The following is a 27,935-nucleotide window of genomic DNA, read 5'->3' on the forward strand; positions in this document are numbered from 1 at the left end:
CTTCACCGTCCATCATAAAATATAGCTATTCCCCAATGGGAGTAGTCTTCAGTGGGAGCCCATCTCACCATTTCTTTACCAATAGTCCAGTTTCTTTTTGACATAACATCAATTCTACTGTAGGCTACTTACTGAGAGACTATACATGTTATTTTCCCTTTTCTACTTTTCATAGATAATGAGTAGGGTCATTTATCACATTCTCCTCTACTTTCTACCTCCCTTCTCACCTTTCATACATCCTTTCATCTTTAGAAAACACAAAGATTCACTTATAAGGGGGCTTCAGAATTTGGTTTATGGTGTTTGAGGCTTGCTTCTATACCATAATTTTTCCTATTCCTTTAAATTCTCATCTCATATTTTTTCTTTAGGTACTTTTAGAAATTTTTTAATGGTCCCTCTAATTTTTTTTTTTTTACTTCAGAGATTTCTTTTTCTTTCTAGCTTGATTTTTTTCTTTTAATAGTTTCCAGAGATGGGATAAACTTTTAATACTTGATCCTTTTTATTAATTGCTATTTATTTACCTTTCTTGCATTTCTATTGTTTACAGTATTTAAAAATCAAATAAGCTCTTATCTTTTGTGGGGTTTTGGGGGGTCAGGAGTTCTCCAAATTCTTTTAATATTCATTTTTTGTCATTGGTGATTAGGTTAAAGTTTGAAAGGGATGTAATTTTAAGTTGTATCTTCAGTTTCTTTCCTTTTGGGGATATATTATTCCATTCCCTTTTACAGTTCCTGGTGGCTGAGGAATAGTTTGTGTTATTCAGATTTCTTCTCCTTTACATTTCAAGGTCTTTCTCAGAGTCTCTTTCGGAATTTATTTGTTTGTTTTTTCCTTCCTGCATGTGATCTGTGGATTCTTTTTGACTTGTGGGCTGTTTTCTGTATTAATAAATTTGAGGCAGTTCTTAAATATTATTTCTTGCATGTGGGCTTCAGGTTTTTTTGGCTTACCATGTTCTGAGAAGTCACAAAATACTTAAATTGTCTACATGTATCCCATTTTACTTGTATGGAGATTATGCATTCTTTTAAATTTTTTTTGCTTCTTTTGTACCAACTTTCTCTTTATTATATTTCTATTTGTGAGAATAGCCACCATGTATTCAAGATTTTCTATTTGATAACTAGTAGTTGCATGCTCTCTTGGAAATCCACAGGGTTATGTGTTTCATTATTTGGTTCAATTTCCTTAGTCTAATATTGATTTAGAGATATTTGTAATCTTTTAAAAATCTTGTTAGCATTTTCTTTTCTGACTTAAGTGTCTTCTCTGTTGATTTATTTACTTGTGGTTTAGATTTGTGACTGTAGTTTTCTTTCTTCTGAGATCTTTGGAGATGTTACTCCTTGCCCTGTTTCTTATACTTTATCATTTATTTTTAATTCTTTCCATTTTTAGTATAGGTTTACCCTTGAGATTATGCCTTACTCTCTCAGTCTCCTCCCAAGTTAGAGAATTCACTTTCACTGAGCTTAGACCCTATTCTTTTTTGTTTATTTCGTTTTGTTTAGTGAGGCAATTGGGGTTAAGTGACTTGCCCAGGGTCACACAGCTAGTAAGTGTGTGTTCAGTGTCTGAGGCCGGATTTGAACTCAGGTACTCCTGACTCCAGGGCCAGTGCTCTATCCTCTGAGCCACCTAGCTGTCCCGACCCTATTCTAATTAACTTCTGGTGGGACAAAATTGGCTTCAGCTGTATGCAAGTCCCTTTTCCTTTAGGCCTGGTACATCCTTATATGTAGTCACATTACCCAGTTTTCTCCATTTTTAAAATTCTCTGGCTGGACTGAATCAATGTTTGATATTATATGAAGGCTTGGAAGAGGATAGATTGGGTGTTTTGGGCAGAGTTTCTGATACTTTGGAGATTCCTAAGCTAGGGGTTGATCAAGCAAAACACAGCCCCACCCTGTTAGCTCTGGGTTGTTTTTTGTTGTTGTCGTTTTTTGTTTTGTTTTTGTTTTTTTCTCTACGTAAAGGTCAACTAATGGATGCTGAGTTAAGGGCAGGGGTGACATGTACTGGCAAGAGACTGAAGTAGCAAGAGAATTCCTGAGTAGTTTCAGAGTGCAATCCTTTGGTTTAGTTTGCATGTCCTAGAGCATGGAGGCTGGTGGCACAGGGCTACTGAGTGATTACAATAGGGATTAGTGTTCTCCATTGTTAATTCAAACTACTGTTACACTGTTTAACTTCTTGGTTTCTTATCCTGTGGAGACAATACATATTGCTCTATCTCTAGTGAATAATTCATCTTTTGTTTTGTTTCACATTTTCTTTTTTGAGTTAGAGATTAGCAAAAATGTCTCATCTTACATAACTGGACAACCCTTTATTAAAGTGTGGTGGAGTTCCAGTTATAGAAATGTTCAGTAGAGAAGCCATCAACACTTGAAAGAGAAAGGAGGGAATAAACATTCATATCATGCTTACTACACTCCAGACATTGTGCTAAGTGCCTTTATAAATACTATCTCATTTGATCCTCACAATAACCTTGTGAAATAGGTGCTGTTATCCCCATTTTACAATTGAGGAATCTGAGGCAGAGGTTAAGTGACTTACCCAGGGCCTCACTCAGATCTTCCTAACTCCAGCTCTCTATCCAGTGCACTACATAGCTGCCTCAAAGAAACTTATTCTTACCATAAAATGTTATATCATTTAGTTGAAGAGAATAACATAACATTGTTTTGGTGCCTAGTAGCACACCCAAAACTTGTTCTTAAAGCTATCACTGCTTTCTGATCCTAATTACTGAGGTTTCCCACTAAAGAAAACAATTCTAAGCATGAAGATAACTATTCTGCTTAAACAATAGCTAGTAAGATGGCTCTTTTATAACCTCAAGGATAAAAGTTTTTGGAAAACATCAACAATAAACATATCTTGGTGCTTCTAAAGATTCCAGAGGAAGCAAAAGGAGAACTTTCTGAACACTATATAACAGCTAACAATTCATCAGATCCCTTATCCTGAGTAGTGTTACTCCCAGGAGATAAAGCACTGTAAAACTGAATCTGTTAATTAAAAACTTCTGACATCTTAAAACAGGGAGAATAAATGTGTTTTGGAAGGGTGGTTTGTGTGACAATGCCCTTCCTCAAGACTGGGAAAAACTCTTCTGGCTTCTTTTAATATGTTGTAATTTTGCAAATAAAGATGACTCACTGTTGCTTTTGAGTCTATTCCTAACTTTTCTTTCATTAAGATAACTTGAACACAGGGTACAGTTCTTTAAGTAGGGCTCCCTATCTGGTCGCCATCTATTCTTGAGCTTTCTCTTCTGGGTTTCTTTGGACTGTTACTTCTTCCTCAGTGTCTGGCTTGGATGCAAGACCCTCTGGTTGCACACCATCTCCAAAGAACACAATATCTTCAGGATTTGGTGGAGGTGGGCAAAATTCTTCATTTGGGAAGATGTGCTGGAAAAATGTTTTAGCCTGTTTAACAGCATGCTCACTTCCCAGAAAACAATCTGGTCCAGAGCAGACATATATGTTTGAAGGCAAGTCACTGTAGGAGTCTCTATTAATGCCTGAAGAATCTCTCATATTGAAATAGAGGGCCCACAGAAGACTTGGCTTTTCTTGTTCCCCATTTTTAAGCTCTATTTCAGCATATGGAGTGAATAATTTCTGTACAACCAATTCTAAATCTTCTCTTGCTGTTTTTTTTGAGGACAGGCAAGTCAAATGGACAAGATATGTTCCTTTCATGCATGTCATGGTAGAAGAACACAACTCAATTACCCGAACAGCAGTAGACCCTGGTTCCACTGGTGGTACTGTCAAAATAGAAACATGCTGATCGGAATCTGCCTTCAGTACAGATTGGTCTGTGATTAGCACTGCTCTTGATATCTGCCTATAGGTCACATTTGAACATGTTTTCTCAGAAAGGTAACTATCTTCGATGAAAAAATACTTAGCACTTATCCTCTGACCAAAGTGATCTACGATTGCCTTGCATTTTCCAGATTCTTTGTCTACCACAAGGCACTGTACTGCATGGTTAAGACAATAGGTTCCACCAAATACTGCACACATTCTGCAGAAACACTGGGGTATTTCTCCTTGGCCATACAAGGGGAACAAAAAGGGAGTATTGCCATACCTCCCGAGACACTGAAGAAAGTTTCTTGTTTCTCTGAGGCCATCTAAGGTGCTGCTGGATGTCTCTGATGTCATTGCAATGGAATGAAGTACAAAGTGTCTCAGGCTGGGGGTCAATTTTTGAGTTTTTAAAAATTCTGAAAAGGTGCTTTCCTCATGAGCTTTGTATTCATCAGGGTGCTGTTCATAGTCTAAACAAAATGTCAGAAATTTCATCAGCATGCGCTTTTCTACCATAGTGAGTTTCTTGCTATTAAAAACATCTGCTCTGGAGCAAGGTACCTGTACCACATTCGCTTCCTGATATCCAAGAATCCTGGTGACATTTTTGAACTCTGCATAGCGACTAACATTTGATTTGATTAGAAGGTCAATTAACAATCCTCGAGAGTAAAGAAGTTTTGAGGTCAAATCAATATTAAATCTCCTGCCTTCTTTAACAATTTGGGAGTAAGTAATCCTATTCTTCTTAGGTACATCAGCATCATCTTCTATTATGGGTGCATTTTTAGATTTTTCCTGTTCCAAAGCTGACTGCCTACAATCTATGTGATCATCACGATTTTCTTTCTCCAGTGTCACATCTACTTCAGATACTTCCAATTTCCTTTCTGACTCACTGTGTGGTGCTGGTAATTCAGATGGATCTGAGCAAGCTCTGTCTATAGAGTCCAGAGGGTCATTTGGGTCAGGAGACATCACAGAGACAGGATTTTTCTGCACAGCACCAACTTCTTCAACATGATCATCTGAATCCTGATCAGCATAACAAATGACTTCTACATGTTGGATGGTCTGATCCTTCTTTCTAAGAACAATGGCTTCTTCTGTTTCCAGTATTAGCTCTTCCCATGCTGCCCACTCTTCCTCAACATCAGTCTCTTCCTGATATTCTTTTATCCAGGATAATAGTCCCGAAAAGCTGAAACCAGCCCAGTTTCCTCCATAATAGCTTCTTGAATCAATATGTAGAACACTCTGGCCACTTCTTGAACAAGCAGCTGCAATGATGGACTCAGGCAAACCAGTCCCTACCACGATCACATCGAATTCTGAAGGAAGTTTATCTGCCATCTTGAAAGGGAGTCACGCCTTACCACTTGTTTTATAGTATTACCTACAAATACATCACAAAATATTATGCTAACTAGGAAAAATAGTATGTAACATAAAATGTAACAATAATTGGATATATAAATGAACAGGATAACATGAAATCATTACTTTGGACTATTAATTCACAAGTAAAAGTAAAAGCAGCAGCAACAGTGATTCGGTGGTTGTATTGTTGTTATTGTTAGGAGTATATAAGATGTTATGTGAATTTATTGTTGTCAAGATCCCCTAATTTGGAAACTCCCTCCACTGATGCAGCTTGACAAGATGTAAACAATTTGTGGTCTTAGAGAGATGACTACAACACTGAGAAGTTAAGTGACTTGCTCAGGGACACATAGTTATTATGTATCTAAGGTAGGGCTTCAACCTAGTTTTTCCTAACTTCATGCATGGACTTTTAATTACTTTCATCACAACATAGTCAATACCATTATAGAAGTAATATGTAGTTGTAGCAGCAGTAATAATAATAGTAGAACATAACAGAAATCAGGAAGCAAGGTGGCACAGCATAATGTTGGACTTATAGTGAAGAAGATTTGAGTTCAAATTCATCCTGGGACACCAGCTCTATAACCCTGGGCAAGTCATTAACCTCTCTCAGTCTTAGTTTCCTTGTCTGTAAAAATACGGATCATTATAGCACTTACTCCCAGTGCAGTTGTGAAATTCAAATGAGATAAAATCTGTAAAGCACTTTGTAAATCTTAATGTGCTATAAAAATGTCATTTAGGATAATTCAAATACTGGATGGATTCAGTTTGCATTTGTACTAATCATGAAGAGGAAATTGTCAAAGAAATGAAATATTATTTTCTAAGAATTAAAAAAGTTCTTTGAAAATAATTAATTCCACTTTACCAGGATTTTGTTGCATAGCTTTTGAGTATTATAGATTATGTTTGTCTGTTTGTTAAAGTTTTCTATGTGCTCACCTTTGTTACCTTAGATTTTGGTACTGTAAGTGTAAGCCCATACAAGCGATATGCATGTCAAGAGAACAAAGTGGGCTACTTATGTGGCTAGAATGAAGATCACTGATTGCCACACTAATAATGCTGATATTATCTCTGATATATTAATACTTTTAAGCTAAAGAAAGACCTGCAAAGTGTTCAGTGACTCCTCTGTCATAAACATACAGCAAAAAATATGGACAAAAATCATGCAATAAGAAGATGTTGAAGGGGAGTGAGTTGAACCAGAGAACACCCACATATATGAGATCAGAAGTCTATCAATATATATTAGTTTGTTTGTTTGTTTTTAGTGAGGCAATTGGGGTTAAGTGACTTGCCCAGGGTCACACAGCTAGTAAGTGTTATGTGTCTGAAGCCGGATTTGAACTCAGGTACTCCTGAATCCAGGGCCGGTGCTTTGTCCACTGTGCCACCTAGCCGCCCCTATCAATATATATTAGAAAGTAGGTGAAACTGTTATTTTTGAGTATTCTAAATCTCAGACCTGGTATGAATTTGAAATTTACTCCTTTCATCTTATATTCTATATTAAGTGAATCAAAGATACTTTCAGACCAAGCCTGTATGTATCTGTAATATTTAGGGAAATTGACACTGCTAGTATCATTTTCAAATCTCCCACTTTTCCTTGATCAAAGCAGTAGCTCTTGAAATAGCATAGCAAATGAAATCCTCTAGTGAATCATTAGAGAGAAAGCTCATATATACAGCCCAGGCAGCCTGGAGTCTTCTACCTCAGAGCAGAATGACAGTCTACATTTAAGGGTAGAAGAATACCTCACTTTGTAAAATCGTACACTGTAAAAGTCTATCTTTTGTAAGGCATTAAATACATGTATATCACAGGACCTTTATTCTAGTAATAGAGCTTATAAATTATAAGCTTTTATGGTGTGGCATTTTAGAGTAGAATATTATCAGTCATAACATCATGATGTATATGTTGTTATGGAAGATGATGCCACAAGCAGAGACAATGTCATCTGTCATTACAGAAGATCATGCTAAAGTTGACACTTTACATGTTTGAAATAAATACCTTCCACTTTCAACACCAAAGGCTAAAGTTTCCAAAAGTCCTTTAGTTAAGTTATTCACTGTGATACTGTGGACAAAATACCGAGTCACTCCAACAATCAGATCTGGAGGAAGAAACAAGGAAACAAGTGACAAGAGGAAAAGGAAAAAAAAGCTATTCAAGTTTACACTGGGCGTGATGGGACGTCAATGGCTAGGACTGATGACTGGGAGACTCATTGGAGAGTGATGCTTTTGTCACTTTCAGTTACAGAAATGAAGGCATGCATATAAAACTAAAACAAAACAAAAGATCCAAGTCTAGTTCATCTCAGAGAATGCATTATCCTATCTCCCACAATAAGCATTTGAAAACAGTGGCTAGATGGTAATTTTGTAAATTAATTCTCATTACAAGTTTGCTCACTGTAAGAAATAAATAAAAATCCAGAAGGAACCAAAGTATTAGCTAATCATCTAGGAAACATGATGAAGAGGAAAAAAAACAAGATAATTACTTAGCTAATTCAGACTAAAACTTGTCTCTCTCGTCCAGGCACTCCCCCTCCCCCCAGCAAATCATAGAAGTATTAATGAAATAGCAAAGCTTTGGCTAAATGTGACTTCAAGTCTCAATCAACAATCAATAATCCTTTATTAAACACTTATTATTGTGGAAATATATTTAAAATATTCTTTTAGTTTTGGAAGTACTTTGCTCCAAGGGGGGGGGCACAGAAGGTGAGATTCTAGATATTGATTTGTGGGAAGAACCCCATTGATTCCTAGAGGAGAGTGCTCCAGGTGGCAGGATATAAAGATACAGTTGCTCAATTCTAGACTGCTAACCTAGGCTATAATTTAAGCTATCTTTTCCTTGTTCACAAGTCCTATAATTGCTGCATAAAACTGTCTTGAAGGAAAGTCATATCAGAGGGCATGGGGGACTCTGTCAAGTTGAACAGCTTCCCCTTTAAACTCGAAGTGCTTTGGATATAGATTGATATTCTAAATTAAATAAAGTTCTCTGGCAAACTGGTGCTGAAATAGAGAATATGGTTTTTGCATTAATATTTTTTTCTAGCCTATGTGCCATATATTAGTGTTCTCCTTTCTCTCTCCCTGAAACCCCTACAATTTTCTACTTCTGTAGCTTTATTCACATTGTCTCCCCTTTTCCTCCTAACATTTCTTTCTTCCTATAGCTCTGACTGCAGTAATTCCTACTCATTGAAAAACTTAAATATTATCTTCTTCGTGGTTGGAGTCCACATCTTCATATCTTCTAGTAAATAAGGCAATATCATGTAGTGGGAATAACAATGAATTTGAAGATAGATTTTAATCCAAAAATATTTACTACCTGGATGACTTAGGTCAAAGCCACTTAACCTCTCTGGGGCTCAATGAACAATAAGTTTCTGAAAGCCAATAAACAAGTTGTCAATCTCCTCAACATCAGCTAGCATATAGCTCTGCACATAGTAGATAATTGCACATTTGTGCAAGTGATGAATTCACTAACACTAGAGTTTGCAAAAATCTAACATTTTCTCTTAAGTGCTATGCTTGCGGGGCAGAACACTGACACCAAGATGGACCTAGGTGACTGGGCTGTGGATTCCTTGTCAAGACTTTTCTCAGATAAAGATTACTGAGAGAGAACTTTATTTTTCTATAAAAATTTAACTGAAATACTGAAGAAGGTCCCTGGCTAAGGACTAATTCCCACGATAATCTGAAGAGAGACAAAATGCTAACAAATGAAGCTATCAGGAAAGGCTCCCTATGAGAGCTAGCACATCATTTGAACCTAAAACGGACATGAGATAGAGTTAGGTCATAGAGGCAAAAATAGGAGTCAGGTCCATGAAGCAGACAACACTCTACTAGCATTCTTCCATGATGCGCAGACATGGAGGAGACAAGAGAAAGCTTGCAATGAAGTCTATTTGGGCAAACAAGTTGATACTGCAAGAGAACAACTTCTACATAGAGGTAGTGGTTATTTCTTTTGGGACAAATTTCTACTAAGTAGGAAGCAGTGACTGATATCACAGGACTATATGGTTTGACAAGGGATGAGCAGTGGGACATAGACCCAAAGGGAAGATACTGTGATATCAAAAGGAGTAGGTTATAAGGGAATAGGCAAAGAACAGCACCAAAATGACCTTTTCCCCCTACATCCCACTATTCCTTTTACAAATAGTCATAAGGTTATAGATTTAGAGTCCCTAGCACCTACCATAGCATCTGGCACAAATAAAACTCTGAATTATTACTTGTTCACTGACTGATCATAAAAGATATAATGAAAACTTTCAATTATATAACACTGAAAGATATGAATAAACAAAATATTAGACAGAATTTAAAAAGAAACTGTTGGGGCAGCTAGGTGGCGCAGTGGATAAAGCACCGGCCCTGGAGTTAGGAGTACCTGAGTTCAAATCCGGCCTCAGACACTTAACACTTACTAGCTGTGTGACCCTGGGCAAGTCATTTAACCCCAATTGCCTTACCGAAAAAAAACAAACAAACCAAACAAAAAAAAGAAACTGTTGATTAGGAAAAACCTTTGCATCAAATATAACTAATAAAATCTGAAATCTAAAATATATAGGGAATTAACTCAAATTTATAAGGCTAAGAACTATTCACTTAGGTGATAAAAAATAGTTTTCAAAGAATTTTAAACTATAAATAACTATATAAAAACATGCTCCAAATTATTATTAATAAGAAAAGTGAGAATTAAAACAACTCTACATCATAGCCTGAAAATTGGTAGATAATTTTTTAAAAGGTGCATTTAATGTTACTGGTTGTGTTGGAAGTCAAGCATACTATTAATATGCTATTGGTAGAACTGTGGATTTGTCTAATTATTCTGGAAGTAGGTTAAGAAAATGTCTAGAACTATGTTTTAAAAACTGACTAAATTCTTCATACTTTTTGGCTCAGAAATCCCCTGCTGAACATATATCCCAAGGAGTTCAATGATAGAAAAATAGATCTGATCTATACCAAAATGTGGGGGGGCACCTTTTGTGGTAGCAAAGAAATACAAATAAAGTGAGCGTCAATTTATTGGGATAGTTAAATATAATAAAATATCATTGAGTAGTAGGACATAATAAACATGAGGAGTTTTGAGAAAGTTAGGAAGATTTCCATGAACTGAAGAAGAATGAAATGATCCAACAATGAATATGACTATTAAAAAATAAAACGTAGATTGGTAAAGGGAGCCCAAGTGAGAAAAAAATGGTCTGAGAAAAAAATAATACTCACCTTTTCTCAGTAGATCACATGAGAATGTTTTACACATCACCAGACACTTACTTCATTAGATGTTTTCTTTTCTTATAAAGGAGAACTAAATTCTCAGCATGGTATGGATGGGGTAGGCACATTTTCATAAATAACTATGATATAAAAACAAAAAAAACCCATAAATTGAACATATGTATACAAATCATACACATATATATATGTGTGTATATGTATATCTTTAATGTGTGAACACATATATAAATCTAGATCCTTCTCTGAATTTGCCTACGTATATATGCATGAATGTACACACCCAGACTGACATATACACATGTATTTCAGGAAGGTACATATATACTTGCATACACACACACACACACACACACACACACACACACACACACACGTGTGGGGGGGCGGGACTAGATAGACAGAGAGACAAATAGATTGGCAATTTCAGAAAATTCCCTAAACTGCTTTAAATGATGGTAGATTATTTCTTTGGTAAGAACATCTCATGTAACATGCACAAAGATGATTTTCTGGCTTCAGCCTTTGGGTTCATCAGAGGTGATGAACTCTTTAGCTCCATCTGGGTGTGTGGTAACTCAATGCTGAAAGGAACTATCATTTTGATATGATGTGGTATACCACATTGACATTGATTTGTCCTTTGGTCCTTCCCTTCTTCAGCCCCCCTGAATTGATATATCAATTAAAAAGAAGATCCAGTTTCTGGCTCATCTTCCTTCATCCCTACATTGTAGGAATTAGTGTTTGTTCTCTGTATCAAGACTTCCCATAAGATGAAAGAGAAATGTTCCCTAACCCTATGCGGCTCCCAAGTGAAGTATGGACTCCACAATTTCATTTTCTGAGTTGTGCTTCCTTTCCTGACTACTTGACCAAATATTTTTTTCAAGAAATGGAGTTGTCCAAGTTTGACTAGTGAGTCTGAGGGAACTAGAGGGTAAAGTAAGCATATGTATTAGAGAAGACTGCCACCAGCAAAATATAGATCTGAGATCTATCTATCTTAGATTTCCAGAAGACATGGGCTTTATGAGAAACAGTGAAGAGCTGAGTTTAATTATAAAATACCTAATCAGTAGTGTTGGAAACTACTTTATACTTTCCAAAAGATTGTAATTGTAAAGTATTCAGTCCTGTTTCAAGTAATTCTGCCAACATACAATGTATTTTGTGCTTTTAGTTTTTCTTCTGTGGTTTGGAAATAAAACCTATCCCTTACCCTATTTACAATGTACATTAAACATCCTTCTAATCTCTAATTTTGGGGAGAGCCAATACACAAGCTAAACCTTAGCTTTAAATAATTTCTTCCTGGGTAACTGGGATAGAGAATTCAAAGAATATGAGAAAAGGAAGGCCACCCCCAATAACAAAGGCCCTTTCCCCAATAATGAACCAATTACCAACTGTGTGCAGGGGTCCAGAGTAAAGAAGCCCATTAGTCAAGAAGTGAATGGGCTCAGGGTCCTAGCCCCTCGGGCTCAGCAGGGGCTACTTAGTGTTTTAAGTGCAATAAGTGTCTAATCAATTTGAAGGACAATACCTCTTGAGTTATACAAATCAAAAATATATCTGAAAAATCACACAATATTTTACAGTTACACCTCAGATATGTTTTCTGGTGACCTCTTCATGGTGCACTTAATAACAGGTTTAAATTCATCCAGCTTTTTTCTGTGATGCATTAATGAGACAATATGTAGCAGGGAAAGCTTTTATTTAAAGGTCCAACTTGTTACCAGTAACAACTTTGGTATCAAATAAAACTGTGCCCTGTGTTTAGCAAAGTATCCTTATGTCTGTACATTTTAGAGGGGAGAATTCACTATTGAATTATGAAAAAGGTGAATTGAAAAAAAATACTTATATTAAGATTCATGGGGCAGCTAGGTGGATAGAGCACTGGCCCTGGAGTCAGGAGGACCTGAGTTCAAATCTGGCTTCAGACACTTGACACTTACTAGTTGTGTGACCCTGGAAAAGTCACTTAAACCCAATTGCCTCACACACCAAAAAGAAATCATTATGATTGTATACTCCATCCCTTTTTAGTCATAATTTTGTTCATACTTGGTTGTAGTTGAGAACACAGTTTTAGGGGGGAAAGATGACATTTTTCATAAATGATAAAGATATTCAGTTCCATGTTAGAGACCACAATATTAAAATGTCTTTAAAAAGTAGTCTTGTTAACAGGGAAAAAAATCTTCAATTAACCTAGAGGTCAAAATCTGTTTTTTGAAAGTCAAAACATTCAAATATCTATGCATTTTTCCTGCTTCTTATCAGCAAGCACATTTAGAGAAGTCTAGAAATTAGGCCATATTTTCAAATTGGGAATCCTGGATATTTCCTGTTCTCTAATCTGATAATCAGTTGCTTCTTTAAAAAAAAACACCCACTTGTCCCACTTTTCACTAGAGATCAAGTAGCAGAGATCTGCAATGCCATCTCACATTAGTAAGACTCCCTTATCTTAAACTATGTGACTGCACATTTACAGGTGTTCCATTTAGTATCATTACAAATAATTAATATCAAGTTTCATTTGCAAAGAAAATAGTCAAAATACTCAGATGAATTTGGTGTCCTTCATCTTTACTGCTGTGGGAGGGATGCCTGCTCATTTGCAAAATTATATTTGAATGGCCTAGAATTACTGTTAACACAATAACTCAACGAAGTTTAGCTAGGCATCCCTTAAGTAAATACTTAAAATGTGTAGCAATTGTCACTTAAATGGATACAAAATATCAATATATAAATAATGTTCTTGGAAGAAACTGCATATCCCTTACTATGAAGATATTCCCATTGTTTTTTTCAGAGAATGAATCTAATATTGATATATTTAAATCTATCCTGTTCATTTGTTCAGGCATTCTCAAAATGATGGGTACTCTCCTTATTTTGAAAACTTTGATATCACAAAAAGTGATGCCACAAATATTTTGGTATAAATAAGATCTTGTTCCCTTTTTTTCACCTCCTTGGGAAAAATTCCTAGTATTGGTAATACTGGGTCAAACAACATCAACAATTTCATCAGTTTTATAGCATAATTCCACAGTTCTTATCAGAATGGTTAAACCAATTCCCAGCTCTATCAGCAATGTGCTTGCCTTCCTTAACCTCTTACAAAACTATTTCTGTTTTTATCATCTTTACCAATTTGCTGATTATGAAGTTAATTCTCAGTATTTTAATTTACATTTCTCTTGATTATTTGCATTTCTTCTTCAGAAAGCTGTTGTTCATATCTTTTCATATCATATCAGTGGGCATTGATTCATTGGGACATGGTTCTTGGTTTTATATAATGTCATTCATAACTTGGAGATAAGGACTTTTATCAGAGATAGTTTTTTTATGTGAATTGTTTTTTTAATTAATTAATTTAATTATAAAAGTATTTTATTATTTTCCAGTTACATGAAGAGATAGTTTTCAACATTTGTTTTTATAAGATTTCTAGTTTCAAATTTTCTCCCTCCCTCCCTCCCTCCTCAAGATAGCAAGTAATCTGATATAGGTTATGTACGTACAATAACATTAAAAATATTTCTGCATTAGTCATATTATAAGAGAAAAATCAGAGCAAAAAGGAAAAGCCTCAAAAAAGAAAAACAACAACAACAAAAAAATAGAAATAGTATGGTTCAATCTGCATCTAGATTCCACAGTTGTTTTGTTTCTGGATTTGGAGAGCATTTTCCATCATGATGCCTTTGGAACTATCTTGGACCATTGTATTGCTTTAAAGAATCAAGTCTATCACAGTTGATCAACACACAATGTTGTTGATACTGTGTACAATGTTCTCCTGGTTCTGCTCATCTCACTCATCAACAATTCATGCAAGTCCTTCCAGGTTTCTATCAAAGATAGTTTTGCAAATACCTTTTTCTCTAATTGACAGTTTCTCTTCCTGTGTCAGTTATTTTCATGTTATTCTTGCAAAAGCTGTTTTAATTTTCTAAATGCAATTTTTTTATCTTTTTGTGTGTTTTTCTCTACCTAAACACTATAGGACTGAAAGGCACTTCATTCTAGTTCAATTTTTAAAAAATAATGTAAGCTTGAAAATTAATGTAGATTATAAATTTTGAGTTTACTTTGGCTTATGCTATAAGATGTTCTCATTTCTAGTAAGTTAATTTCTAGTTTTCCCAAAAATCAGAATTCAAGTTCTAGGGAGTTGGTAGTATTTTGTTCTTGTCTTTAGGCACTATTTATTGTAGTTGCTTATTGGTCATATTTATCTAATCTTTTCTAATGATATATTTCTATTTCTTAACTAGTAACAAATAGTTTTAGTGATTACTTCTTTATAATTTGAAGCTGGTAATTTTAGGCTACCTTCATTCCTGTCTTTCCTCTTTGCTATATCTCTTGCAATTTTGATCGTTTGTTTCTGAAAATGTTTTTACTGTACTTTTGTTTGTCCTACCAAGTAGTCTCTTGGTAGCTAGATGGGGTTAGTTTTAATTTGTAAATTAGCTTAGTATTTTCATTTTTTATTCTATGAGTAGAGTTCAGCTATGCAGGATGACTGCTCCAATTATTTATTTTACTTAAGAGCTTTTTTATTTCTGGAGAGAGTGCTTTATAATTGAGTTTCTATAAGTCCTAAGTAAACTCAAGTGGTTTCCTGTTACCTCAAGGATCCAACATATAAACTCTTCCATTTGGCACTGAAAACCCTTGACAACCCAGTCTCAACCTACCTTTCCAGCATTATTGCAAATGCCTCCTCTCCACTCACATTGAGGTTTAGCCAAATTGACTTTCTTTTTATTCCTTATACATGTGTTGCCACCTCTTGCATTCATGCTTTTTCACTGGTTTTCATTGTGCCTGGAATGTCTCCTTGCAGCCATCTCTAAGCACCACCTTAGACATGAAACCTTTTCTGATTTCTCCCAGCTGCTACTTCCTTCCTTGCAAAATCACCTGGGACTTGTTTTATATATCAATCAATCAATAAACATTTCTTAAGTGCCTACCATATGCCAGGGACTGTATTAAGGACTAGAAATACAAATAGTGGCAAAAGATAGTCCTTGTCCTGAAGGATTTTCCCCTAGATATTTTTTTTCACCTTCTACCTACCAATAAGTCCTGTGAACCCTGGAACATGCTCCCTGGGGTCTAAAGCTGCCCAAATTTATTAGTACCTCTCATGATCTATCATATCTGAGCAGGCTTCAGTCACGATGGACCCTACCCAGTCACCTTCTTATCATTTCCCTACAGTTAAGCATCTACTTTTTCCTCTCTCCTGTTTCCCAGCTCTTAAAACATAATCAAATCGGGGCAGCTAGGTGGCGCAGTGGATAGAGCACTGGCCCTGGAGTCAGGAGTACATGAGTTCAAATCCTGCCTCAGACACTTAACACTTACTAGCTGTGTGATCTTGGGCAAATCACTTAACCCCAATTGCCTCACTAAAAAACAAACAAACAAACAAAAAACTATAATCAAATCAATACTGTAAAAAATGTGTCATATTACTAGTGTTAACCGAAAACAATGTCAAAAGTCCATGAGATGTGTTGCAACTGAATTTATTACAAGAGAAAGGCCCATGTGTGTAGGAACTCCCTAATACTAAGGAGCCCAGTGGTGGAGGAAAAGCCTCAGTATTTATGGTTTGTTTGTTTGTTTGTTTGTTTTTTTGTGGGGGGGAATGCAGCTTAAGTGACTTACTTGCCCAGGGTCTCACAGCTAGTAAGTGTCAAGTGTATGAATCAGGATTTGAACTCAGGTCCTTCTGAATCCAGGGCCGGTGCTTTATCCACTGTGCCACCTAGCTAACCCCCACCCCCTACCCCCCTCAGTATTTATGTTACAGGGAAAGGAGGAAGTTGTAGGGGAGGGGAAACCAATTAATCCCCTTGGGAAGGGGAGGAGAAATCATGAATAAGTAAAATGGCATAAGCAGCACTCTTTTTCCTAGGGGAAATGCTAGACTGTGAAGATACGATGGTCTGCTTATCTACAAGGCTCCCAACCGCAGAAACACTTTCTCAATATGGTGCAGACTGACTGGAGCCTGTCTTGACTCTCAAGACCACTGGGAGTCCAGTTTGGGGAGAAAACAACAAATTGTGTCAGTTCAGGGGGAGGCATTATCCTTGTCACATTCAGGATCTCCTATATACTCTGGGGACCCTTTAACATTAGCCTATGGCTCCACTCATTTTGTCTTTGACTCCAACAAAAACACTCTTCCTACATAATCACTTATCAAATGATTTACTGTTCATTCATTCAAATATTCACTCATCAATTCATTCATTCTTTCACATATCTATATATGTTAATGTTTTCTCTTGTAAACTGCAAGTTCCTTAAACACAAAGATTTTTTCTCCCTTTTGTCACTATTTTCAATGCATATCAAGATATCTAGACCATTATAGATATTCAATAGGAAGGAAGGAAGGAAGGAAGGAAGGAAGAGCATTTATTAAGGCCTTCTTATGTGATTATCACTGTGCTTGTTGATTGATATATTGTTTGACTTCTAGTTTATTCAATTTTTTCTTTCTGACATTATTTTCTATTTTTAACATGGAAGTTCACTTTTTTCAGAAAATATTCATGCATTTTATTTAAGTATTCAGTTTGGAGATATAGAACAGTTTCTGACAATTCTCTTTATTTGTTCTCCATTGTGAATTTCCCTTTCTTTCTTTTCTTTTTTTTTTTTTTTGCTAACTTGGCTTTTCTATTTTTGTCCATCTATCTATCTGCCTATGCATCTCTCTCTCCGTCTCCATTTCTTCCCACTCCACAAACACATGAAATTACCTACTAACATATTTTATAGTTATTTTCTGATAACCAACACTTTTTTATCATCCCATATTCCTTTTGCTTTCATTTTTATTGAATTCTGATTTTAAGACTTTTGGGTTTTGAATTTATGGGGAGGCTTATGAATGTGTTTTTTTCTAAACTGTTTTCTTTTGATGCCCAATGCATTGACTTTCTTTATCATGCTGATGTATTTACAGGTGACTAGTAGCACTTAAAAAGTGCTTTAGGTAAAACAAATCTAGGCATGTTGTTTCATGGTTGTTTTCATTTGTTTTTTTACTTAATCCTTGATCCACTATTTAGGATTACTTTTTTTAAGTCTCCATTTTAGTCTGAATATTTCCTTTTGATTATAATTTTAATTGCATTATAATCTGTTAGTAGGCAGCATGGTGTAGTGGTTAAAGAGCTGGCCCTAAAGTCTAGAAGATGTAGATTAAAATCTCATCTCCAATACATATGGGACCTTTGACAAGTCACTTAAACTTACAGTACTTTAAATAACACTCTCTGACTTTTAAGTTACAGGGAAAGTGCCAACCTGCATTGGTAGAAGGAATTTGCTCATCTGAGAGCTCCCTATGCCAATTAAATAAGACACCCAAACCTTAACCCTATATGATGGGATTAATGTATTCATTCATTCTATAAACATCTATTAAGCCACAGGTCCCCAGAAAGCTACTCAGCATTTAAGACACTATGTGGATTAAAATCTCCAAATCATAGTTCACAAGACTCCATCAGTGTGTTTACTTTTAATAGTCAGCCAAAGGATACACTTAGTAAAAAGGAGTTGAAATAAATAGCAAAATAATGATAAAATATTACCCTCAGATGAATTTTGAGTTCATTTTCACATAAAACCACATAACCTAAATGGAAAGATTCATCCTCCATAGGAATGACATGTAAGGTCATCCTGAAATATAAGGTTATCCTGAAATACAATAAACAACCCACATGGATGGTGGCATACATAGGTCATATATGATAAAGGCACACATAAGGAAAGGTAACATTTACCCCATTGACTGCACGCTTATGATATCCTCTAGTAATATTAATACACTGCTCTCTGCCGAAAACTATTCCCTCCAGGTGATGTGCTCTTCTGTGACTTAGCAGTCATTGAATCTCAGAATTCCCCACTTGATATCCCCTTTGCTCTTTGCAAAACATTACATCTGTACTTCATCTGGTGTTTGGATATTGTGAGAAAATGGGTAGTTGTCTCCTCTCAATGAGGATATAAATCAATTATACTCCTCCTGACCTGTTTTTAGGACAAAGGTCTCAGATCCCCTTCTCCCTCTCTGGCTAACTAAATCACATGGTTCAAGGAGCTCTGGTCCCAATAAGATCTGCTCTGGAGTTATGACCATATAAGGAAGAATAATGTCCACTCCTGAGTTATGCCCATATAAGGAAGAACTGATTAGGGATGGGAATGCTGTGTTCTGATTAGCTAGTTTTTGCATGTAGATTGTAACCCTTGAGTAATCAGACCAATGATGAAAAAGGGGAGGGTCCATTCAAGTTAGGGACCAGGGTTTAAAACAGGGCCTGCAAGCCCCTCTTCTTTGCACCCATTAACTACACAGTAGGGTGCTTCCTTCACATGAGAAGGAAATAAAATAACCTTTGTCACATTGTTGCTGAGTTCCAGAGAATTATTGAGAAGAGGATTGTTTTCCCCCACAGATATCCAGCTATTTTCAGGGTTACCTAATATTTCATCCAAAAACCATTATAAGTTTCTGAAGTTAATACACCTTTCCCTTGGCTATAGTTTTTTTCAGTGAGTTCTCTCAGATAAAGTCTTATGTGATGCTCTTCCCTTCAGCCATTCTTCACCAGAAAGTTATGGAGGCCAGGCTAAGGTCTAGTCTTCTCTTGAACTCCTTTAATTGACTCTCTTCTGTACTATCATCCATTGCGTTCTCTGAACCACTCAGTTCAATTCTGATGTAACAGGGTCAGAAACCCATTTTAGTTCTTAGGTCTTATCATACATTCTTGGTTTAGCTGACATCTCTAGAAATATATTTTTCAAACAGAAAAGAAATTGAATGATACTCTGATGAAGGAACTACTCTTTATTTCCCCTAACATACTTCTCTGATCTTTGCAAATAACAATAGCTGAGTAGATATAGAAATTTGTAAAGGCTGGTAAATTTTGTCCCACTTTCACCTGTTATCACATCACAGACTATTCTATCCCAAGTATTGCCATATATATTACAATTTTTTTTCTTTTTTTAGTATTAGATATGTAGACCTAAATAATGTTCAGTAACTATTGTGACTCTTTCTAATTACTAGGAACATGTTTTCTCTTAGTGCCTGGAGCTCTAGAGTTTTGGCAATCATTTCTGAGTATTTTAATTTGGAGATTTCTTTCTGGTGGTTATTATCATGTTCTATTTTCACTTTGCCTTCTGCTTCAAATATTTATGTGTATTTTTATTTTATGATTTCCTGACTTTTTTCTTTTCTCACTTAAAAAATGTTATTTATTTTAAACATTCCTTTCTTTTTAAATTTTGAACTCTAAATTCTTTCCTTTCCTATCACCCTCTCCTGAACCAATGAGAAGGCAAGCAATATGATATATATTATACATGTGAAATCATTTAAATATTTCTATATTAGCTATATTTTATTTTAAAAGCAAGAAAAATAAAGAAATTGAGAAAATTATACTTCAATTTGCACTCAAAGTTCCTCAGTTCTCTCTCTGAAGGTGGAAAGCATTTTTTTCATCATGAATCTTTTGGATCATTGTATTAATCAGAGTAGTCATTCTTTAACAGTTGATCATCATACAACATTGCTGTTACTGTACACAATGATATCCCAGTTCTTCTCACTTCACTTTGCATCAATTTATATAGGTTTTGCCATATTTTTCTTAAATTACCCCCTCATCATTTCTCACAGTAAAATAGTACTCTACAATCATATGCCATAACTTTAGTCATTCCCCAACTGAAGAGCATCTTTTTGATTTGCAATTTACCACCACAAAAAGAGCTGCTATAAATATTTTTGTAAATACAGGTCTTTTTCCTATTTCTTCGATCTCTTTGGTATACAGACCTTATAGCCCTTGTTTATACACACACACATACATACATACATACATATATATATACATACATACATATATATATATGTATGTATGTATGTATATGTATATGTGTATGTGTGTGTTTATATATCTCCAAATTATTTTCCAGAAAGGTTGAAGCAGTTCACTACTCCACCAATAGTTTGCTGGTGTATCTATTTTTTCCTCATTCTCTCCAACATTTGTCATTTCTGATAGGTGTGAAGTAGTACCTCAGAGTTGTTTCAATGTGCATTTATTTAATCAGTAATGAATTAGAGCATTTTTATATGATTAGATTATGAATAGCTTTGATTTCTTCTTCTGAAAAATACTTTTTTATATCCTTTAAGCCTTTATCAGTTAGGGAATGGCTCTTATTTTTTTTTTAATTTGACAGTCCCATACTCAGTATATGTTTGAGAAATTAGAGAAATGTGATGAAAAAAATTTAATTTTACTTCATTGTCTATAGTACCCTTTAGCAAAATGTTGTTTTCTTGATTAGCTCTTTTAATTAGGTCTATTATTGCTTTTGTTTGTCTGAAATCATGACTGCTACCCTTGCCTATTTTTTAGTTCAGCTGAAGCATATTAGATTCTGTTTTAGCCCTTTATTTTAATTCTGTCAAGTGTGTATCTTGTAACAACATATTGCTGGATTCTGGTTTCTAATCCATTCTGCTAACCACTTGTTTTATGGGTGAGGTCATGGCATTCATAGCCACAGTTCTGATTACTGTATGTTTCCTTCCATCCCATTTTTTGTTTTTTTCTTCTCTCTTTTTATCCTGTCCCTCTTCAAAAGTCTATTTTGCTTTTAACCACTGCCTCCATTAATCTATTCTCCCTTTTATCCTTCCATTCGTTCCTCTCATCTCCTTCCCTGCCTATTTCCATTGTAAGAATATTTTAACTGACTAGCTAGGGTCCAATCTGACTGGAGGGCTTAATCTGGGGGCTTTTGACTGGCTGGCTATCTGACTGCTATTAATTTAATATGGGCCATTTATAAAATTCCCCACACTGCTCTGCTCCCAAATTGATAAGCAAAGGATTAAGAAGCCTCTTAATTAAATAATCAAAGCAGAATTTATTTATAAAAATCAATGTAAAAGAAATGTAAAGAAATGCAAATTATACCTGTCTGCTTTTAATATAATAAGGGCCCTTGCCGCCTCTTGCCTGAAGGTATGCCACTTGGACTGGTTTGCCTCCAATCCTCTCCAACTTTCACTCTTTTTCACCTTCACTCCAGCTCCCCTGCTCTTTCACTGCTCAGCTCCTTTCTTCTAACTCCAAGCCCTTTGCTTCACGCTTTAACTTCTCTCTCACTACCGTAGCCTCAATCTCCTTAGCAAACCCCCTTTCTGTGCTGTTGTGACAAACCCCCAAGTGCTTCTTCTCTCACCAACCTCCTTGCATCCTCCTAGTCCTCTGGCATCCCCTGTCTGTCCTCTCTACACCGTACCAACGAACCTTGAAAAGCCCCTTACTCCATACCGCTGAGAACCCCCCAGCTTCTCTAATGTCTCTGCCTCACCGACCTCTCAGCATCTCTAGCCTTCCCTACTTGCTTTGTCAGTTTGCCCCCCTCAGCATCTCTTTTCTCACCGACCTGCTTCTCCTTGCCTTCTCTTCCTGTGTCCTCCAGCGACCTCTTTCTGTCCGTTCTCTTTCTGTCCGTCCTCCTTTACTATCTAACTCCCCAGTATATATTTTCCTTCTCTCCCCTCAAACCTCGGGCTTCCTGAACCCCCGCACATGCCAAGCTAATCCGCCGGCCACACTCGAGTCTGCCATGTTGCACTACACCCAGGGCTCAAGAGGCCTGTGGCCCCTGCTGCATGCCCAGGATTGGCAGGGCAAAGCCCAGGATCTCCATCCACCTGGCTGGTTTTTCTTAAGGCCCACCTGGGGTCAGCTGAAGCAGAGGGGGAGGGGCCCCAGCCCCTCTTACACAGAAAAAAAACCTGAGGGAGGGCAGCTAGATGGCGCAGTGGTTAAAGCACTGGCCCTAGATTCAGGAGTACCTGAGTTCAAATCCAGCCTCAGACATTTGACACTTACTAGCTGTGTGACCCTGGGCAAGTCACTTAACCCCCATTGCCCTGCAAAAAAAAAGAAAAGAAAAGAAAAGAAAAACCTGAGGGCCTAAGGCTTTTTAATCTCACCCCAAGGGCAGGGTCCTCAAATCACAATGAATTCCCACACCATATTGGGAAAGTTACATTTCTATACACAACTGAGTACACGTGTATATATATTCTTCCCTCTTTGAACCAATTCCTATGGGAGTGAAGTTCAAGAATTGCCCAGCCCCCAGTCCTCATGTTCCCCTTCACTGTAAAAGCTCTTTCTTGCGTGCCTCTTTTATGTGAGAAAATTTTCCCAATTCTTCATCTTCCTTCCTCCCTTTCCCAGTGCCTCCCTCTTTCTCACCCTTTCAATTTTAAAAAATTCATTCGAACACATTCAACTCACATGCATGTCTCCTGTCTATGTAAAGTCCTTTTAACTGTCCTAATAATGATAAGGTTCTTAGGAGTTACATGTATCATCTTCTTACATAGAAATGGAAACAGTTTATTTAGTATGTTGTTTTTACTTTTTCATGTTTCCCTTTTTATGCTTTTATTTGGATGTAAAGTACAATACAAATCTGGATGTCAGCTCTGTTCCTTTCATCAGGAATGCTTGAAAGTACTCTATTTCATTAAGTATCTATTCCCCCTCAACCCCAGGATTACACTCAGTTTTGCTAGGTAGGTTACTGTCAATTGTAATCCTAGCTCCTTTGCCTTCTGGGATATCATATTCCAAGTCCTCTGCTCCTTTAACATAGAAGTCACTATATCTTGAGTGATCTGACTGTAATGCCACAATATCTTAATTCTTTCTTTCTGGCTACTTGAATTATTTTCCACTTGACCTAGGAGCTCTAGAATTTAGCTATAATATTCCTGCGAATTTTCATTTGGGGATCTTGTTCAGGAGTTAATTGATGGATTCTTTTAATTTCTATTTTACTCTCTGACTCTAAGATATTAGGGCTATTTTCTTTGATAATTTCTTAAAAAGTGATGTTCTAGGCTTTCTTTGATCATGGCTTTTGGGTATTCTAATAACTCAAATTATTTCTTCTCAATCTATTTTCTAGGACAGTTGTTTTTCTGATGAAATATTTAACATTTTATTCAATTTTTTTCATTCTTTTGACTTTGTTTTATTGTTTCTTATTGTCCCAAGGAGTCATTAGCTTCCACTTGACCAATTCTAATTTATAAGGAATTATTTTCTTCACTAAGATCTTGTACCTTTTTTTTCCCTTCAGGTTTCTTAAATTCTGTTAATTCTATTAATTTAATTATTAATTTTTATTTTATTCTGTTCATTCTATTTTCCTAATTTTCTTGCTTCATTCTTATTTCTTTTCCCAATTTTTCTTCTACCACTCTTATCTCTTTCTTTAACTCTTCCAGGAATTCTTATTTGGCTTGGGTCCATTGGAATTTTTCTTTGAGGCTTTGTTTATAGCTCTTTTCAGATTGTTATCTTCTTCTGAGTTTATGTTTTGGTCTTCCCTGCCACTGAAGTAGCTTTTTTATGGTCAAATTCTTTTCTTGTTAACTGCTAATTTTTTCCAGTCTATTTCTTGACCTTGAACTTTATGTTAAAGTTCAACTCTGCTCATCTCAGATGAGGAGGCACTGTCCCAAGCTTCTTTGATGCTAGTTTTCAGCTCTAGATCTGGAGGCCTCAAGTTTTTGGTTCTCCTTAAGGTGGCATAATGCTGGGAGAGGAATGTTCACTCCTTTTCCTAGTCTGCACTCTTGTTTTTACCCAGTAAAGGCCCCTGATACCTTGCAGCTGCAAGTGGTAGTGCTATCTTTGACATGGAATTACAACCAGGGCTCCTGCTCCCTTTGGAGTGACCACCAATGCTCCTCTCTTCCCTGGAACTGTGACCCCAAACTGTGTATTCCCAATAGAGGTGCCAATAAGTGCCAGCTGTACACAGTACCATCCCAAGTCCCCTGTAATCTCCCTCTGACCAGTTGTCCAACTCCCTTAGTGTCTCTAGGCTGAGAGCTTCTGAAGTTGCTGCTGCTGTGCCTGCTATGGCTGCCATTGCTCCTGACAGGCTTTCACTCTGATTTCACCAACTTTCCCTACTGATTTCCTAAGACTTGAAAATGTCTCATCCTGACCTTTTTTTGGCTTTGCTGCTCCAAAATTTGATTTGAGGCATTAAAGTTGTTTGGATGGGAATGTTGAGAGAGTTTAGCTGGGTTGCTTCTAATCTACCCTTTTGGCTCCTGGCATGTTTTGCATGATTTTTAATGTGTTGAATGACTTCAACTTTCTCCAAGTTTTCTTGGTCACTTCTAAATGCTTGTCTATCTACCTACACATATACATAATCATACTTCTAATTTTGTTGTCCTTTTACTTTCTTCTGATATTTCCTATATAACTGAATTTTTGAGTTCAATTTCTACCATTCTTTTTTTAAAGAGGTCACAAAAAGCACTAAGATTTTCTAATTTCTACAATCAACTGTTTATTTTCCATTCAAGTTATTACTGATATTGCTGCTGCTGCAGTTGTTTACCAGGACCTATATAACTTCCTTAATTTTTCTTATTAGACCCTTCACTTACTCTTAGAGACTGGAGGTCAATTTACTCCTGTATCCTGATGTTCTTCTCCTAATTACTACAGAATTATTCCCATGTGTAGTTTTAACCTGAAATTTCCTTTTACGATAGTATTGATTTATTTTTGGAAGCTGTAGCACTCCAAATCACTGCCAGGGGCAGAGACCACTACCAGACTGAAGAAGATCAACTTAAAAGATTATTACTTCCAAACTATTCTCATTTCTACAACTGCTGGTCACAATGTCATAGGGAACCCTTAACTCTCAGTCAACCCTTAATCTGAGAGTGGGGGCAGCAATCATGTACGAAATAGCAGCACCACAGAGCCCTCAGTTTTCAGCATAAAGCATTTAGCTTTCAGCATGGAGCTCACAGATCTCAGGCAACCTTTACCATGGGATGATGAAAGTCAAATAGCACATGACATTATAGCCTTTTGTGATTTTTTTTCTTTTTAAAGAGGATTATTTTGTGGGATTTTGAAAAATACATTCTTCTCTTTGTTGCTGTTTTATTACTTTGTCACATTTCTTACCAACACATTTTGTCATGTGATGATAGAGTAAACTGTCTTTGGCCCTGATCTTTTATCTCACCTTATGTGTTGTCTCATTAATGATCTTTCTAATATAGTAAGCTGCTAATATGATATTATTAATAACTTTTATTTATATAGCATTTTAAGATATGAAAAGCTACTCTCCCCCAATAATTCTGGGAGGTATGTAATACAAAATGGCAGCTAGATGGTACAGTAGATAGAGTATCAGGGCTAGAGTCAGGAAGACTCATCTTCCTGATTTCAAATCTGGCCTCAGACACTTACTAGCTATATAACGCAACCCATTTTACCTCAGTTTCCTCATTTGTAAACTGAGGAGAAAAAAAATGGCAACTCCCTCCAGAATCTTTGCCAAGAAAATCCCAAATGGGGTCTGAGAAATAAGTAAAGTAGGACAAGCATGATAACCTCCATTTTACAGATTAGGAACCTGAAGGTCTTAACTTTGGTGACTTGTGTATATGATCATAGCTGATAAATATCAAAGGCGATATTGGAACCCAGATCTTTGGACTCCAAATCCAAGACTATGTCATCTACTATGTTATATGTTGTCTTATTTTCATACTAACCTATGCCTCAGTATTCCCATTTACTAAATGAAAATATATTTTATTCTAAGACCTAACATTTGAGATCTTTGTGATCCATCACAGGGAATTTTTTCATTTTATCCAGAATACACATAAATGTAACAGATTTAAATTTTCAAAATGCAACCCTGTATAGTGATAACTTATGTTTAGATTCATTCTAGTATACTATATGACTTTAAAGTAACTTCTGAGTTATCAAAGCTTACAATCATTTTTGCCTTTGTTCTACTATGAAAAGAATTTTACTACTTTAGAATTATTTCAAAATCTAATCAAGTCATATATGTTTAATTTTAATATTTAAGGGACACACTTAAATGTAATGAAATTTAATGAAATAACACGATAATAACAAAATAGATTTTGAGTTCATTCTCATGTAAATCAAAAAAACTGAGAGTAGTATCAAATTCAAATAGACATGTCTCTCTGAAGGATGAATATTGACTCAGAAATCCATAAATTAGGGCAGAATCAAAGACAGTAGAGTGAGAGTTAACATCTTTTTTTTCTTAGCTCTTCCACAAGGTCCTCCACAACAACCTAGAATGTATAACAGACTGGATTCAGTTCAGAAAAGCTGAGAGAATGTCACAGGGAATCATTTTTTCCAGCCTGGGGCAACTTAAGGAGACAGAGGCATGTTGATACAATAACAGTAGTAGCAGTGTAGTGGTGGACAACAGAGACAGCAGCACCAGGGAACATTCCTGTGCCCAGGAATAGGAAGGGAACTGAATACAATGGTAGGAAACGCCTGGGAAGAAAGAGGTCTCAGGGGACTCATATTAGCACTGGGGCCAGGAGTGAATTAGTTCTGAGTCAGTTTCAGAGCAGAGTAGTGCTCATGGTCCTGAGAGAACAGAGGCCCTGCCTGTGTAAAGAACAAAAAAGGAGTTCCAAAACCATAACTGAGTGTATCTGAGCCCCAAAACAGAGTGAAGACTCAGTCTAACCATTTACCTTATACATAAAGCTACATAGAATAAATCAGAGGGAGAGACCAAAACCAAGAAGGCAAGGCAGTGGTTCAGTTACTCTGAACCTGAAGAACCTTCCAGTGGGCTAAAAGTGACCAAGTCCAGCAGCAGTCTATGAAAACTCAACACATAAGCCAACAAACCAAAACCTAAGTCAAGAACTTCATGAGTAAAGACCAGGAGACTAGTGAATAGACTTTTCCCCAGGCCACACCATTTTGGAAGCACCAAAAACTTACAGGCCTTGGTATGAGCTGAGAAGATAGAAGAAAGACATGAAAGACAAGATAGGACTTCCCACCCCCACCATCACAACCTGAAGTGAACAGATCCCAAACCTAACATAAAGTCCAAAATCAGGAGGTAGGTTGGAGAAAATAAGAAAACAACAAAATAATGCAACAATAAAAAACTACTAAAGTGACAGGGGAGCTCAAGATAAAAATTCAAAAAAAGAAAATCACTTAAAAATCTATAAGTAAAGTCTCAAAGAAAAATGCAAACTGGACTGAAGCCCAACACAAATTCCTAGAATAGTTAAAGAAGTCAAATAAGAGCAGTAAGCAAAAAAAAAATGATAATAGAACAAAATTAAGAAAAGAGAACAGCTTGGCAAAAGAGATACAAAAAATTTGTGAA

General features: G+C 36.2%; 1 protein-coding gene across 4 annotated transcripts in view; it reads right to left on the reverse strand.

The window, feature by feature from the left end:
* Positions 1-2,499: 2,499 nt before the first annotated feature.
* The window catches only part of LOC122749388 (rab proteins geranylgeranyltransferase component A 2-like), a 142,706-nt gene continuing 117,270 nt past the window's right edge, over positions 2,500-27,935 (reverse strand). For 2 of the 4 annotated variants that reach the window (XM_043995743.1, XM_043995740.1), the window contains 3 exons: positions 10,593-10,675; positions 7,267-7,369; positions 2,500-5,244 (listed from right to left, as the gene is read on the reverse strand). In XM_043995743.1, coding sequence (XP_043851678.1) covers positions 3,279-5,201 — 1,923 coding nt within the window. In that variant the 5' untranslated portion in view covers positions 5,202-5,244; positions 7,267-7,369; positions 10,593-10,675 and the 3' untranslated portion in view covers positions 2,500-3,278. Of the gene's footprint in view, positions 5,245-7,266; positions 7,370-10,541; positions 10,676-27,935 lie in introns of all 4 variants that reach the window. The other 2 variants (XM_043995742.1, XM_043995741.1) reach the window with 1 other exon arrangement.

The sequence above is a fragment of the Dromiciops gliroides genome, chromosome 3, assembly GCF_019393635.1.
Source record: "Dromiciops gliroides isolate mDroGli1 chromosome 3, mDroGli1.pri, whole genome shotgun sequence".
NCBI classification, from domain to species: domain Eukaryota; kingdom Metazoa; phylum Chordata; class Mammalia; order Microbiotheria; family Microbiotheriidae; genus Dromiciops; species Dromiciops gliroides.